Source organism: Bubalus kerabau, chromosome 4 (genome assembly GCF_029407905.1).
Source record: "Bubalus kerabau isolate K-KA32 ecotype Philippines breed swamp buffalo chromosome 4, PCC_UOA_SB_1v2, whole genome shotgun sequence".
In the NCBI taxonomy this organism is placed as follows: domain Eukaryota; kingdom Metazoa; phylum Chordata; class Mammalia; order Artiodactyla; family Bovidae; genus Bubalus; species Bubalus kerabau.
In genome coordinates this window covers 50,503,989-50,519,498 of record NC_073627.1, presented here as the reverse complement: position 1 = coordinate 50,519,498, position 15,510 = coordinate 50,503,989, and the positions used below count along the sequence as shown (strand labels likewise).

At 49.5% G+C, this 15,510-nt stretch overlaps 1 protein-coding gene across 4 annotated transcripts in view; it reads right to left on the bottom strand.

Annotated features, from left to right (window-relative positions):
* Positions 1-351: 351 nt before the first annotated feature.
* HNF1B (HNF1 homeobox B) overlaps positions 352-15,510 on the bottom strand; it is a 61,125-nt gene continuing 45,966 nt past the window's right edge. For all 4 annotated transcript variants that reach the window (XM_055577324.1, XM_055577325.1, XM_055577326.1 and 1 more), the window contains exons 7-9: positions 13,624-13,818; positions 10,259-10,377; positions 352-1,295 (exon numbers count right to left, since the gene is read on the bottom strand). In XM_055577324.1, the coding sequence (XP_055433299.1) occupies positions 1,275-1,295; positions 10,259-10,377; positions 13,624-13,818 (335 nt within the window). In that variant the 3' untranslated portion in view covers positions 352-1,274. The remainder of the gene's footprint in view (positions 1,296-10,258; positions 10,378-13,623; positions 13,819-15,510) is intronic.

Genomic DNA, 15,510 nt, shown 5'->3' with positions numbered 1-15,510 from the left:
ATACCCACAGGAGCCATTCTCCTGACTACAGCCCCATGGGAGGGAAGAAAGGTTGGAGTTCATGCTTACAATGAAGCTGACAATGTTACCCACGGTGATTCCACGTTTCCTACTTTTTCTTCTGTTCCTGTGACCAACAGTCACCGAGAGTTGGCTCCAAGTCTACTCCGATGAGTCATAGAAAGACAAAGTATTGGAGTCTGACTGGGGGAAAAAACATTTCTTACCTTAGCAATAAGGCTGGCAGTGAGCCCCATGGAGTAAATGGAAAATTCCAAGACCAGGGGCCAGGGGTTCTTGGAGAAACCAAGGCAGGGAAAGCATCAGAGGTAGAAATATGAGACTCTGGGCCATGATAAAATAAATTGTTTTAATGGGAGGTTTTCTGAAAGGTCAACTTTTTCTTGTGCTATCAAACAGCCAGCGTCCCTGCCTTGGGGTTTCCTGGGGCTGTCCTGGCTGGCCCCCCAACCCTTCCGGAAGCTAAGACACTACTCTGACACTCTGTTCAGCCCTTCCAGGGACCCAGAGGTGTGTCTTAACATCAGGAGATCAGAGTGAGCTGGCAGTCAGTCCAAAATACACAGTCTCTGTGTGTGTCCAGGGCCGAGGAAGCAGGTCAAGGGCTTCACTGCTGCCTTAGGTATTTCTCCGTGGGGGAAGAGAGAGGGGGAGAATCACTTTGAAAATTCAACTCTGACCTTTACAAAGAAAATCGATAGACGCTTTAGTATTATATACAGGGCAGAGGGGAGAGGAAGTAGAGGGGGAAAATTGCACTTAATTACAGTAGTTTATAGTTTACACCCATTGGACAAATTTACTTCTTTAAAAGAAATCTCCAGATCAGCTGGGATGGGGGGCGGGACAGGGGGAGGTGGCTGATATTTACATTGTGTTTGGCTCAGTTCAATAGCACGTGTCCTCCTCTTCTCATTTCAGTAACAGATTCAAGTTTTCACTTCAGTTTGTTCGATGAAAGAGAGTGATGTAGACGCTACGGCTTTCTCTCTTCCTCTTCCGCCGCTTCTTTGTCCCCTGCCTCTAGGACAGACCAGACTTCTTGGGAGAGGCATCATGACAATACTGCATAGAAGGGGCTGTGCCTGTCAGAGCCAGTGTCCGAGGCGCCGGCAGGACTGCAGGTGAGCAGGGACCTCTCGCAGGTGCTGCATGTCGGGTCACTGTGCTTCTCCATGACAGCTGCCCAGAGGGTGATGATGTGGAAAATAAGGGTCCTTGTTGCTGTGCACAAAGTAAGTGATGTGTGGGCATCACCAGGCTTGGAGAGGACACTGCAGAGAGAGAGGAGAGACAGCTCAGCTATGCGCCTCTGGTGGGGACCTGGGCCCTTAGTGTCTGGCTTCTCTGGGGGAGCTGAGACCCAACTCAACCAGCAAAGAGCTGGAGGCTGGAGGTGTGGGGACCCTGTGCCCTCAGAGTCCTGCAGGGCTGGTCCTGAAACACGCTCCCTTTAGGAAAATCTAGGAGCCGGCCACTCCTAGAAGAGAGAAGTGAATTGCCAATTGCCTTGAAATAGTCATAACTTGCTGACCTTTATCCTGAAATGGGACTCCTCTTCCTGTGAGAGTGCTTTTTATAAATTGCTCAGTTTGGTGGCAATGACAGCTGGATGGGGAGCTTTTGCTTTTGAAGGAAGTAAGGGTCTCATTCTAAGAAATCTAAGAGCAGGGGTCCCCCAGATTCCTTCCCAAACGGAGTAGCAGAGATCCTGTTAAAAGGTAGATTCTGACTCAGTGGGCCGGGGGTGGGCCTAAGAACCTGCATTTCTAGTCAGCTCCCAGGTTGGGCTGATGCTGCTGGTCTGTGCTGAGCCCCAAGGCCACAGAGCACAAGAGAAAATCACCACGTACTAATGCTCCATCAGGAAAAAGTGTGGAAAATTGCAAAGTGCCTTCTATAATGCTTGCTACTACCAAGACAAGAAATCAGAGAACTGGGATCCAAGGGCTAAAGGCCTTTGAGACCAGGCTTCTGGGTGGGTTGGGGCAGGAGACCCAGCATGGAGGAGTCCCTGAGAAGAGCCAGACCCCCATGTGGGGCAGCCTCCACTCCCAGAGCCGTGGGCCTCGCTCATCTCAACTGTCATGCAAGATCACAGCTCGCGTTTTCCTTCCGGGGAGTCCCTTTTCCCCAGCTTTGCTTCTCTTCCTTCCCCTTCCCCTTTGTTGTCATCTCAGAGGAAGGTTCTGCCCTTTGACTTAACGGTTCATTTTCTCAAGACTCCCCCTCAAACACTCCCCCTTCCATACACAGACACAGACACAGCCACACACAACACGTTCACATATCTATCACACTGTTGAAGGCCTCTTATCCCACTATTATTCCATTAACCAGTTCTCCCAGCCATAACCTTGTATGGGGCTGCTATTATGTCCATTTTATAGATTAGGAAAGCAAGGTCAAAGAGAGTTCAGGAATTGCCCAAGGTTTCGGAATTAGGAGAGTGTGGGGCCAGAGATTCAAACCAGTTCTGGGAGACCTCCCAGACAGTGTTCTTTACATTACACTGAGGTTAAGAGCCTTCTATTAGCTTTTTTTTTTTTTTAATATTTATTTATTTGGCTGCGCCAGGTCTTAGCTATGACATGAGAACTCTTAGTTGCAGCATGTGGGATCCAGTTCTCTGACCAGGGATAATCCGGGCCCCTGGCCTTGGGGGTGTGGAGTCTTGGCCACTGGACCACTAGGGAAGTCCCTACGCGCTTTGCTCTTATTCAAACTCCTTTCTCTGGGCCTTGGTTTCCCCACCTTTATGATGAAGGTTGTTGGGGGATTAGATGGGCTGCTAGGCGTGCCGTCCTCCCCATGGTGCTGGTACAACTGTCCTTGTTAAGCTGCCTGGGGTGCCCTGGTCTGGGCTGCTCCCTGTGCTCCCCCGCCACCCCCCAGAGCTCCTCAGAGCGGGGCTGAGTGGTGCGTCCATGTTGCGGAGACAGGTTTCTGGCCCTTCTGCATTCTTGAGCCCCTGGGCAGGGTCCTCTGATATCTTTTGCCTCCTCTTCCTCCCTCCACCCACCCCTGCTCTCTCCAGTCCCTTTACTCCTCACTATCAAGCTTTTTCCAATTTTCAGATTTCAGGTGGAGGAGAGAGAAAACGGCTTGTGACCTTGCAGGTTTCAATGGAAGAGCAAACACCAAGAACAGATAAGCAGACGCCAGCAAGATTCTATGACCTGTCATTAGGGATGGGCTTCCCAGCTATCAAATGTTTGCTCACATAATAAAATGGTGGCAGAGCCCTAAATGTTGTCAAAGGAACTAGAGTTATTTGCCCCCTTCAGAGTCTAAACACAAACATCTGATAAGGGGCGTGCTGGGCTCCCTCAGAACAGAGGCCCGGCTCAGCCAGCCCCGCAGGGACCCTGCCTGGGGGTCCCCGAGTGACTACAGAGCCCTCTGTCTGGAGGGTGGGGCGGCTGGAGGATTCTTAAGGACGTCCTCACCCTAAGAAGATCTAATCCATAATGGGAAGAACTGACATCTACTGAGGTCCTACTGTGTGCCAGGCTGCATTGCTAAGGAAAGCCTTGACACGCATCATTCCATAGAATTCTCACATCACGCCTTTGAATCATCATTCATTCATTTAACACGGTTTTGTGGGTCTTCCCTATGCTCAGCACTTTCGCAGGCACTGGGCATGCAGCTGTGAACGGGACTCTGTCCCCACCCGCACTGAGCTGACATTTTAGTGAGAGTTTTGAACAATGAACGAGTTAAGAAATGCATCACATAAAAATTCAGAAGGAGATGGACACTCTCGAAAGATAAGCATGATAAAAGTCACAATGGCTAGAGGGAAGGGGGAAGAAATTATGCAGGGGGGTTGGGAGGTGATCCCCCCACTCTCTGAGGTTTGAGCTGGATGCAACGAGCATATGCAAAGATGCACACTAAAGTACACTCCAGCAGAAGGTGCCGCAGGAGCAGAAGTCTTGCGGTGGGAGCCCTTCAGCTCTGGTGCGGCTGAAGCCGAGGGACAGAGGAAGGAGAGGCTTCAGTCTGACCACATAGGGTCTTGGAAGTCTCTGCTTCAGTCTAGTTACAACCAGAAGCTAGTGGAGACTTTTGACAGGGGTGGGGGGTGGGGATGACATGATGGGTTTTCCTTTCTCAGAGACCACTCTGGCTGCTGAGTAGTGAACAGAGCACACCCATCTCTGTGGGGCAAGAATGGGAAGTTAGGGGCTGCTGCAGGAGCACAAGACTAATGGGGTGGGTAAGAAGCAGTCAGGTAGAGGATGCATTTTAAAGTACCCTTAGCAGAACTCGTTGATGGACGGGATGTGGAATGCGGGGTGTGAAATGATCACAGGTAATCTCAGGGGTCTCACCTGAACAACTGATGGCATTTTTGGAAATGGACAAGCCCAAGCAGAAAGCAATTTCAGTCAGGAGAAACTGGGGCAAAATGAAGAGCTGCTGTGTTAGGCAGACTTGATCTAAGATGCTAGTGAGGTATATTAGGCGTCCACCTGTACTTGCCAAAGAGGCACTGGGTTTGTGAATGTGCCCTGAAGGGAGAGGTCAGTACCGGAGATGGAATTATAAGACCCATGGTCGTGTACACCTGACCCAAATTCATGCCACTGGAGATCACCCAGGAATAAACATGGAGGAGAAGAGGCCAAAGAATGAGTCCCAGAGCCCCTCAACTAGTAAATGTTGCAAAGATGAGCTGGCAGCCAAGGAAATGAGGAGTGGCCAGTGCCATAGGAGGAGAACCAGGAATGGGTAATGTCCTAAGACTCAAGAGAGAAAAAGAGGGAGTGATCGGCTACGTCAGAGATAGAGATTGAGAAGTAACCACTGGATCTGGCAATGTGGAGATATTAGTGAACTGGACAAGAGGGGTTTCAGGAATGTGCGGACAAAAGCCAGTCTGCAATGCTCTCAAGAGAGAACTATGGGGGCGTACAGGTCTCTGTACAACCCCCACCCCAGGTATATACAATAGAATGCTGCTGCTGCTGCTGCTGCTAAGTCGCTTCAGTCTATGCAGCCATAAAAAAGAATGAAATTTCACATTTGCAACAGCATAGATGGATTAGGAGGGCATCATGCTTTAGTGAAATAAGTCAGACAGTGGAAGACAAATACTGTATGGTGTCACTACATGTGGAATTTAAAAAATACAACAAACTAGTGACTATAATAGAAAAGAGACAGACTCACAGATATGGAGAACAGACCAGTGGTTACCAGTGGGGAGAGGGGAGAGGGGTGGGACAAGAGAGGAAATTAAGAGGCACAAACTACTATGAATAAAATAAATAACCTACAAGGATCTAATGTGCAGCATGGATACTGGAATATAGCCAATATTTTATAATAACTATAAATGAAGTATAACCTTTAAAAATTGTGAATTGCTATGGTGAAACTCAGAGAATAAAGCAACTATACCTCAACAAAAATAAGAAAATAAAAAGAATTGGGGGTGACGAAGTGGAGACAGTGAATACAGATGATTATTAATAATCTATTAAGGTAGATTAATGATAGCTCTATTCATTACAAGTAATGATTATACTTGCAGTGTTTTAGATGAGGGAACTGAGGCTTAGAGAGATTTTAAATGACTTGCCCAGGATGTCTCAACAGAAAACCCACTATGTAAGATTACTGCCTTTTATCTTCTGAGTGGGACACCAGGGGGAAATAAATGCCCTTTACCATTTAAAATCCTCCTTCCTAAGCTCGAGAGATACCCAAGGTTACCCTCAGGGAAAGCCAAGGTTGACCCAGCTGCCACAGACTGGGTGTTCCCAGCCAAGCACTGAGCTGAGTGTTTTACAAGTTTTATTGCATTTTGCCCTTTCAATGATCCCACAAAGGAGAAATCGTTATCTTCATATTACAGGTAAGAAAACTGAAGTTCAGAGAGGCTGGACCTTTGCCTTTGGTCACATAGGTAGAAAGCGGCAGAAGCTGGGGACGGGGTCTGTCTAATTCCCACATTGGCTCTTTACCATCAAGCCCACACTGCCTCACCACTGCGGGGGGCGGGGGGGAAGGTCGGGAGCGCGTGGGAAAGGGGTAGGAGCGGGTGGTGGGGTGGGTGCAGTTTCAGGGGATTTATGATGAGGCTGCCCACCTCCTTCTCATCAGCACCCCTGATGGGTGACTGCACTGGGCAGAGGGTGGGGTCGAGGGGGTGGTGGTCCTCTCCTGACCTCTCTCTATATAAACTAGGAAGTGGAGCAGTGGGTAGAGTTGTGGAAACAGGAGTCTGCTCACAACCTGCCCACACTTGTTTTAGCCAAGGCTGGTGCTTGCTGTGGTCTGGTTTCCAGGCTAGAGGGCTGTTGTTTTTGCAGGAGGTTCAGGCAGAGACCCACTTAGATGGTAATTCGCCAGGACTCATTGTGGGGTGGGGAGGGGAGGCTGGTGACAGGAGACAGGCTCTGGAAAGGACAGAGGGCAGTAGCTGCCAAGGATTCCCAGCAAGAAAGTTCCAGCCGGAGGTTTCTGAAACATGATCCACAAGGTCTTGCGGCATGCCTGTCTTGACAGTGGAAAACACTGGGAGACAAGGTCAAATCCTGGCTTTAGCCTCAGGCCGGCATAACCTTGAGTCATTTTTATAAGCACTTTAAAAATGGATCTTAGAAGGTGAGTGTTGTTGAGTGGATTTGGAGTGAGAAGAACCAAAGTCTGGAACTCTAGCTCCAGATTTACCATCCTGTATGCTTAGCCAGATTCCACCCCATCTTTGAATCTCTGTTTTTGGCTCTGTAAATTAGGCATAAAAATTTCTACCTTGCAGGAGGGTTAGCCAGGAAAGGTAAGATGGAAAATCACCTGGAGTGCTACATGGCAAATGGGAGGTACTCAAAAAAAAAATGCTAGATTTGAATGTATTCATTCATTCACTCATTCATTCACTCACTCATTCATATTTACTGAATATCTACTAAAGGCCAGGCATTTGGCCACACACAAAGGGCTTGGGTGCTTTGAAAGGCCTGAACTACTGGCTTTTTTTCCTGGGAGGTGGGTGAAAGGGCATCCTTGTGTAGCAGGACAGTGGGAAGCAGGGATCTGGAGCCCCGGCCCAGGAGGCAGGATGTGCCAGAGAAATGGTCCCAACCCTGAGACATGTTATTGTCAGAACCTCCTTTGACCACGTGCAGACCAAGCAGTGAGTTCAATCCTGAAGGACCTAATGGAAGGTGTCTTCTAAGGGATCACAGACAGAAAGGGGTAGGAACAGGAAGGAAGCTGTCACTTCGAGCATATGACTCAGTACCAGGCATGATCTTCAGGCACTTTGAATATTCTGTATGAGGGAGGTGGGAGCTTCCCCTTTGGAGATGAAGAACCTGAGACTCACAGCCCTGAATTAACTGCCCAAGGTCATGGAGCAGGTGTGAAGGAGCCAGGATTGGCTCAGACCCTTTTCCTAGCATTCTACAATGCCTCTAAAGCAGCCCTGCCCAGGATGGGTCCCGGTTCAATGCCCACATTGGCACAGGAGAGATTCTGAGAAGCCCTGTCCTGTGGGGTTTCTGCTAAACCCAGCTGTTCCCCCAACACATTTGGCCAAGGAATCTTCCTCTCCTTATGTCATGGGCTCCTGGTTCCTAGCAATAGTCTTGAAATGCTTTTCGGAAAAGAACACTTTCAAACAACAAAAAAGCAGAATTGCCACCAATTCCCTTCTGAAACTCACTTCTAACCCTTTGCCTTCAGAACAGAGTGTGTACAACTTTTCCTCCCCTTGGGTTCCTCCTGCTGCCAGGAGGCGGCATCTTCACTCTCCTCTTATTTCATTCCATGTTTCCTACCCTCTCTTCTCCTGTTGTTTGCAGGAAGAAAGTTTCCTGACTGGAATATAGTTATGTAGGTTTAATTTTTACTCTTGTTCCTGACTGTTACAGACCACAAGAGCAGTGACTACCATAGGCGTTTTAAAGACGGGTATTGCCAGGACTTTCCCGGTGGTCCAGTGGTTAAGAATCTGCCTGCCAATGAACCTGGTCTGGGAAATAAGGTCCCACAAGCCTTGGCTCAATTAAGTCCCTGCGCCTCAACTACGGAGCCCATGAGCCCTAGAGCCTGTGCTCTGCAACAAGAGAAGCCACCTCAATGAGAAGCCTCTGTACTGCAAGGAAGAGCAGTCCCTGCTCGCTGCAACTAGAGAAAGCCCGTGCACAGCAGTGAAGACCCAAAGCAGTGAAAAATAAATAAAAAGATCGGTATTAGAAGATGAGTAGTGTTTTAGTGGGAAAGGTCCAGGATTTAGAATCTAAGACCAAAAGTCTGGAAGTTCAGTCCTAGCATATCATCTCTTGTGACTTTGGGCAGGTTACCCTGCATCTCTGAGCCTTGGTTTATTTCTTTGTACTTCTTAGGAGGTTTTGGCAAAAAGAAAACAACGAGATAACGTTCGTGAGAAGCATAAATTGTACAGTGTTACATGAAGAGTGTTAGCCTTACTAAATGTCATCGTCATCATCCTATAGAACTGTGAGTCTATCGTCAGACTCCTGAAATGTCTGGGGGTTTCGAGATGACTTCACAGTAGTTCTAGAGGCTCATTTATGTGGCGTCAAGGTCGGCTGGCCACTCAGTCCCATTTGGGGGCCGGTACAGCATCTCAGAGAGCATCTCGAAGTGTTTTGATTAAGAGGCCATTTCCTGAATTCAGAGGACTTTTTTCAACAAGCAAGCATCAAAGTCAACTTGGGAAAGACAGGAATCATTAATCACAGCCCCGTCCAGGGCTGCCCAAGCGGCAGATGGATTGATAAACCTTTCAAAGGGGAAGGTATTCCCAAGCAGGGCTGCTGCGCCTGGCTGCCCCCCTGATTGAGATTGGTGAGCACAGATAAATGCTTTCCCTGCTCACTACAAAGAGTGGGAAATCGCACGGGAGTCTAAGGGCAGGGCAACGGGGGCTGTCCTTTCATCTTCCAATGGGTGAGAGAAGGATAGCAAAGTGGGTCCCACACACCTCTCCCTCCCTACCCCACCTCATTCCACAGCCCGAAGGACTAGGTCATGTATGTTTCAGAGCCCAAGATGTGCCAGGCACTTAATCTACATGGCATAATCAAATCCGCCCAACAAGTAGATGCCACGACTTGTTTTAGAGATGAGGAAGGTGAAGGCTCAGGGAGGTCAAGGTCACCGAGCAAGTGGCAAAGCCAGGAACTGAATCCACCTGTTTCATGATACTGCAGGACCAGGAGGAGATGGGGGCAAAGGAAGAACAGAGAAGGCTGAGCCCATGAAATAACTTGCTCAGGAGCACATGGCATTGGATGAAGTGTGATTTGATGGGGGAAAAAAAAAAAGATCATCCACAGGACCAAACGCTGCCGAGAGCCTCTGACATGAAGTTCAAGGTTGTCACCTACTTATCTAACAATCAATAAAGGCCAAACAGTTCCCACACTGCACAGACCCCAGCTACTAAAAGGTCCTATTGTGTTACTCTGGAATTGCGACCTGCGTTCAGACGTCTGGTCCAGTTTCCTAACTCTCAGTGTCTCATTTGAGTCCAGCTGCCCAAGCTGTAGCCCCACCATGGGTCGTCTTTACCCTCATCCTCTCTATGTATGTGGAGGTGGGAGTTAGTCATCAACTGAAATGGTGACTAAGCCTCTGGATTCCCCACTTTCAATGCACCAGGAAGCTGATTCTGAGCTTCTCTATAAAACACCAAGTGAATACAGGCCCCTGGTAAGGCCAGGCTGTCTACTGGGGAGTCCCCGTGGGTTGGCAGAATTGGGTCATTTTCTGGAGCTTACAGCATTGGGGGTTCAGGATGAGTTCTGAACTGGGTGAATCAGCCTTGGGACCTCTGACTCACTGTTCGTTTTCTCTATTTGTTAACTGATGGGAAATCCTCAGGGATCCCTCTTGCAAAGCGTGAGACTCCAGAGGGTCTGACTTTCTGAGCCCTCCTTGGGAATACCCTGTCCGTGGATCATGACCAACCCACTGGGGAAACTCAACCCCAGTGCCTGCAGGCTCTGTATAATCCAGTCTGCAGCAGCTGAGCACACTTCACTACTCTAGTGCTCTTGTTAGGGATGCTAGGGGAGCAATAAGCCCCTTCAGCCTGTGGCCTTCTTTGCCTTGTGACCTCAGGGATTCTTTTAGAAAGTACCCAGGGAGCCTCAGAAGGACCACACTGAGGCCGAGTCCACACTGTCACGTGCTCTGCACATCAGCAGTCATAGTCATCCCTCCCCGTCCCCTACCTTCTTGCCAGCATTACCTGTTTACTGGAAGACATGTTGGTGAGCGTACTGATGCTGCTGGTATCTGTGACCACCATCGCAGATGGAAACCGGGAGGTGTGGGAATACTGGGGAGGTTCCTGCTTGTGTGTGTACACTGCAGAGACAGAGTGAAGACAAGGTCAAGGTGCAGATCCCGCAAGAGTGTAAGCACAGCTACAGACCACCCCTCATCCCACACCACTGTTCCTTTTTCCCCAGGCAGATAAAAGGGGGTGGGGGTGGGTGGTAGTTATGTTTGGGCAAGGCAGTGTGATGTGATCAAAAAGAATGGCCATGTGTTTAAATCCTGCCTCCTTAATCAACTCAGTTAGCCTCAGTTTCCTCCTCTGTAAAATGGGAATGCTATCTGTTGTAGGATTAAAAGAGACTGTGTTTAAAGCAGTTTACCAAATAGATAAATAGGTTTCCACAGTGCCTGGTGTATAGAGGTGGATGGCACTTCTGTGGCGGGAGCACTTTCTTTCCCTGACTTCCAAAGTATTAGATGCCTGGATATCAGCAAGTGATCCTGGGACTTCCCTGGTAATCCAGTGGCTAAGACTCCATGCTCCCAATGCAGGGGGCCGGGGTTCGATCCCTGGTCAGGGAACTACGTCCCACATGCTGCAACTAAGATTGGCACAGAAAGAAATATTCAAAGACAAACAAACAAACACCCCAAACACAACTGATCCTGTGGTATATGTGGTGCATCTGAGAATTTAAGTCCAAAAAAGTTCATAGTAGCTGGCAAAATGAAGGAGCTGGCCTGTTTGCTTACTTTTTCTGTAGTGACTCAAGTCCTAGGTCTCATGCTAGCAATTGTAGATTGATTAATAATTGTTAAATAGACATGGGTGTCATTACTTGTATAATTTTGGGCTGTCCCAGTTTGCACTAAAATGCCTTATGACATCACACAAATGAAATATGATGGACAAACGTGTTAGTTGCTCAGTCGTGTCTGACTCTTTACCACCCTACAGACTGTAGCCCTTCAGGCTCCTCTGTCCATTGGATTCTCCGTACTGGGGTGAGTTGCCATTCCCTTCTCCAGGGGATCTTCCTGACCCAGGGATTGAACCCACATCTCCTACATTGCAGGCAGATTCTTTACCGTCTGAGCCACCAGGGAAGCTCCCTGAGCCTAGATTTCAATAAAAGCTCCAGAAGCATGTGGTTTTCACTTTTTGTTTTTCCAGTATGTGTCCACCAAGTCTGGAAACTTTGACTCATGCTAGTTCATCCATAAGATTCATGTAAATTCCAGGTCACATGACCAACCCAGAAAGCATGTGGATGTTTGGCTTTGAGGGAGGGACCAGCTTGTTCTACCAAGGAGTCCTCCAGTAGGGAATGGGGGTAAAGGTCACAGCCTGCTGTCTCAGCCTGTCCTTCCCTTGGTGGGAGGCTGGTTATTTCCTGGTCTGGGGCCCCATGAGCTCTCTCTTCAGAGCCAGCCAGGACAGCGGGGCCTCGGCAGTGCACAGGTTGCTGGTGACCCCTCTCTGTCCCACCCAAGCCTCGCCACTGAGGAATCCTGCCCAGGTGAGGCGGGGAGGGACACTGTCAGGGCTGGGGAGGAAGGACAGTGTGACACACGTGGTCCCAGGCTCTGCCGCAGGCTGTGGCAGATTTTTTAAAAGCCACGAAAATGTGATTGGAATGTGAGATGGTACGCAGGAACCAGCTCTGCAGGCCTGGGGCGGGATGGAGCCCTGAGCATAGAAGGAAGCTGAACTTAGCAATTGCCCCTCAGATTTGCAGCCAGAAGAGCAATTGAAATCCTGTTTCCCAGCCCTGCCTCCTCCTATTAGACACCCTTAATAAATAATTATTTGCATTTTTATAACTCTTTTTAAATATTTATTTTTCAAATTTTTTGGCCACGTGGCATGTGGTATCTTAGTTCCCCAACCAGGGGTCAAACCCACACCCCTTGCACTGGAAGCATGAAGTCTTAACCACTGGACCACGAGGGAAGTCCGCATTTTAATAACTCTTAATGCTTACCAAACACAGTTCATACCTACTTTTGTTTCACTTTCATAGTGACTCCACATGCACACTATTTCCATTTTAAGATGAAAAAACTGAAGTTGAGAGTAGCTGAGGAAATTACCACCGGCTACATAGCTGCTAAGGCTCAGAGCCAGGATTTAAATCTAGGCCTGTCTGATGCAAGACTATTGCTCTATTCCAGAGGCAGCCCAGGTGTGTGCATGGGGTTGTGCTGGAAGATAGAAAACCATCCTTCCCATTTTTTCTCCCCAGACTCGGAAGCAAGGGCCGCCTGACATAGCCAGAGGGCTGGGGCTCTAGGGCTCAGGAGGGGGAGACATGGGGGCTAGGGGTAGGTGGGAAGTAAATGGTTGAAAGGGGGACTTCCCGGGGGTCCAGTGGTTAAGATCCTACCTTTCCAAGGTAGGGGGCACAGGTTTAATCCCTGGTTGGGGAACTAAGATCTCACAGGCTGCTCAGCATGGCAAAAACAAACAAACAAACAAACAAAAAAAACACACCCCCAAAGCTAAATGGTTGAAAGGTAGTCCTAGGGTAGGTGAAAACATCGGAGGTGGGAAGCAGCCTCTCTGCATGGGGCAGAAACTAATGTTCCGTGTGCAGGTGGTTTTTTCCACCTATGTTTATGGTTCTTGATTAGAGATGTTTGGCGGGTGGAAATCGGAGAGTGTGGGGACTTCAGAAGATTTTTCAAATTCAGAGAAGACACTTAGGAGGCAAGTTATATGCCAAGTCTGATCATCTGATAGCAGCTGCCTGGAATTTTGGGCTGAAAAGGCTAAGTTGAGGCTTGTCGGGAAAAGGGGTGAGCCTGCCTGAGGATCATGGGAACTAGGGCGGGAAAGGGGGCATGGGTTCGTCCCACATTTATCTTACCTCCCCAGATCTCTATCTCTAGCTTCTCTTCCCGTATCGGCCTTCACTGGTCTCTGCAAAATCTCCCCTGGGAATTCCAGGGGTAGAGAAGAGGACCAGAAAAGGCACAGCATCGCATAAGAGTTGTGCTTAAGAAATTGTCTTGGGACTTCCCAGGTGACCCAGTGGCTAAGACTCCGTGCTCCCAACGCAGGGGTCCCAGGTTCAATCCCTGGGCCGGGAACTAGATCCCATACGCTGTAACTAAGGATCCCACGTACTGTAACGAAGTGTGCCTCAACGAAGACTCAGTGCAGCCAAACACATTTTTTAAAAAAAGAAAGAAAGAAATTGTCTTGGTTGATCACAGGTAGGGAAAAGTGACCAAACCAGGAAGCTTCCAAGAAACTTCAGACCCAGAGAGTGAAGACACTGGCCATTGAGGCCCCTTGGGGCTCCCGCCCCGACATGCCCAGGTCCTTACTGTGTGAGTTCTGTAGCTGAGTTACTGCAGCCATGAAGGGCTGCTGGGCCATGTGGCTGCCCGGGCTCTGCTGCATGAGGGGCTGCTGGTGTGGGCTGTGCAGCTGCTGGGAGAACTGGACGGGCTGCAGGGCTGCCAGGCTGCCAGCCACGCTGTTGATGACGGGGACGCTCTGAGCTTGGGAGGAGTTGAGGCCTGTGGGAACGAGAGGAAGGATCAGAGACGGCTTCAGGGGTGAGCAAAGGCGAACAGACTTGAACGGTCATCAACAGAGCCCCTGCTGTTTGCCAGCACTGGGTTGAGGCTGTTGCATAAGAGGTTGCCCAGGAAGCAATTTTATAGACCCATTTTATAGACTGAAAAATCGAGGTTTAGAGAGATAAGGTGACTCGCCCACATTCCACAGACAGCTGTAGATGGAAATGGGGTTTCAACAGGTCTGACTGAGGTCTGAGGGTTTCCCAAAACTGTCCTGTTTCCCAAAGCCCCCTTGGGGTTGCAGCACTCTATGTCTGCCCACTCATTGGAAAAGATCTTCATGATGCGAAAGAATGAAAGTAGGAGAAGAGGATGACAGAAGATGAGAAGGTTGGACAGCATCACTGACTCAATGGACATGAACTCGGGCAAACTCTGGGACGCGGTGAAGGACAGGTAAGCCTGGCGTGCTGCAGTCCATGGGGTTGCAAAGAGTCGGACACGACTGAGCGACTGAACAACAGCAACAATATATCTGCCCACTCCATCCATGCCTGGCTCTGAGGGAGGCTTGCTCAGTAAGGTACAGATTACGGCCCAGATATGTCTGTCCGGCAGGGGGCAGGAGTGTGCAGGGGCCCACATTTTGATAAAAAAACAAAACCTCCTCCACAGTCCTAGAGGCGTGCAGCTTGAAGACCCTCCTTCGGTCGGCTGTGCGATGATCTGAGAGAGGTCAGATGCTCATTCTGTTAACTAGAGCAGAGGCGATAAAACACTGCGACTCAGCCAGAATATGAAGTGAGTGTGTCTTATCTGGCAGCACAGGGCTGGTGGCAACGGAAGGACCATGGACTGGAAGGAGGAAGTGATGAGCTGAAGGCTGGTGGTGAGCGTAGGTGCTGCCATCTTTCTGTTCTGGAGGACGGGGCCTCCGTGGTTCTGTACTGTGTCTATATCCTGAGGTCTCTTTAGAACTGGGGCCAGTGCTGCCAAGATCAGGTCCCTGGTACCCACCCTCCGTTGGCTCCCTGGACGGGATTCTGGGGCAGGTAGCTGAAGCGGGGTAGGGCTGGGGATGGGAGGATGAGGGGAAAGATACTCCCAACTTCTTTCTTGGAGTTGCCAAGGTTCCTTTGATTTGACCTCATTTTTTGGGGGACTTCCCTGGTGGTTCCGATGGTAAAGCGCCTGTCTGCAATGTGGGAGACCTGGGTTCAATCCCTGGGTTGGGAAGATCCTCTGGAGAAGGAAACGGCAGCCCACTCCAGTAGTCTTGCCTGGAGAATCTTGCCTGGTGGGCTACAGTCCATGGGGTCACAAAGAGTTGGACACGACTGAGTGACTCCACTTTCTTTCACTTTTTTCTGGGAAATGGTGGGGGGAGGGCTAGAACAAGCTGAAGACGGAAGCCCAGAAAAAAGATCTCTTTTTTAGGCAGATGCGGGAAAAGACACCTGGAGAGTCTTTCCTGAGATGGAGAGGGTTCCATAAGCAGGTTCACGGGAGGGGGAAGTGCTCCGTGGAGATAGCGCAGAGGCCTCAACAATTGCCTGCTCAGAGCTTTAGCTGATACCGTTATCAGAAACCTAAAAGGTGAGCAGAGAAGGGAAGGGGAATAAGCCCCCTCCTGGCTCACCTGGGTGGGGCTGGGAAGGAGGGGTCCTCTGATCACTCAGAACAGCACTA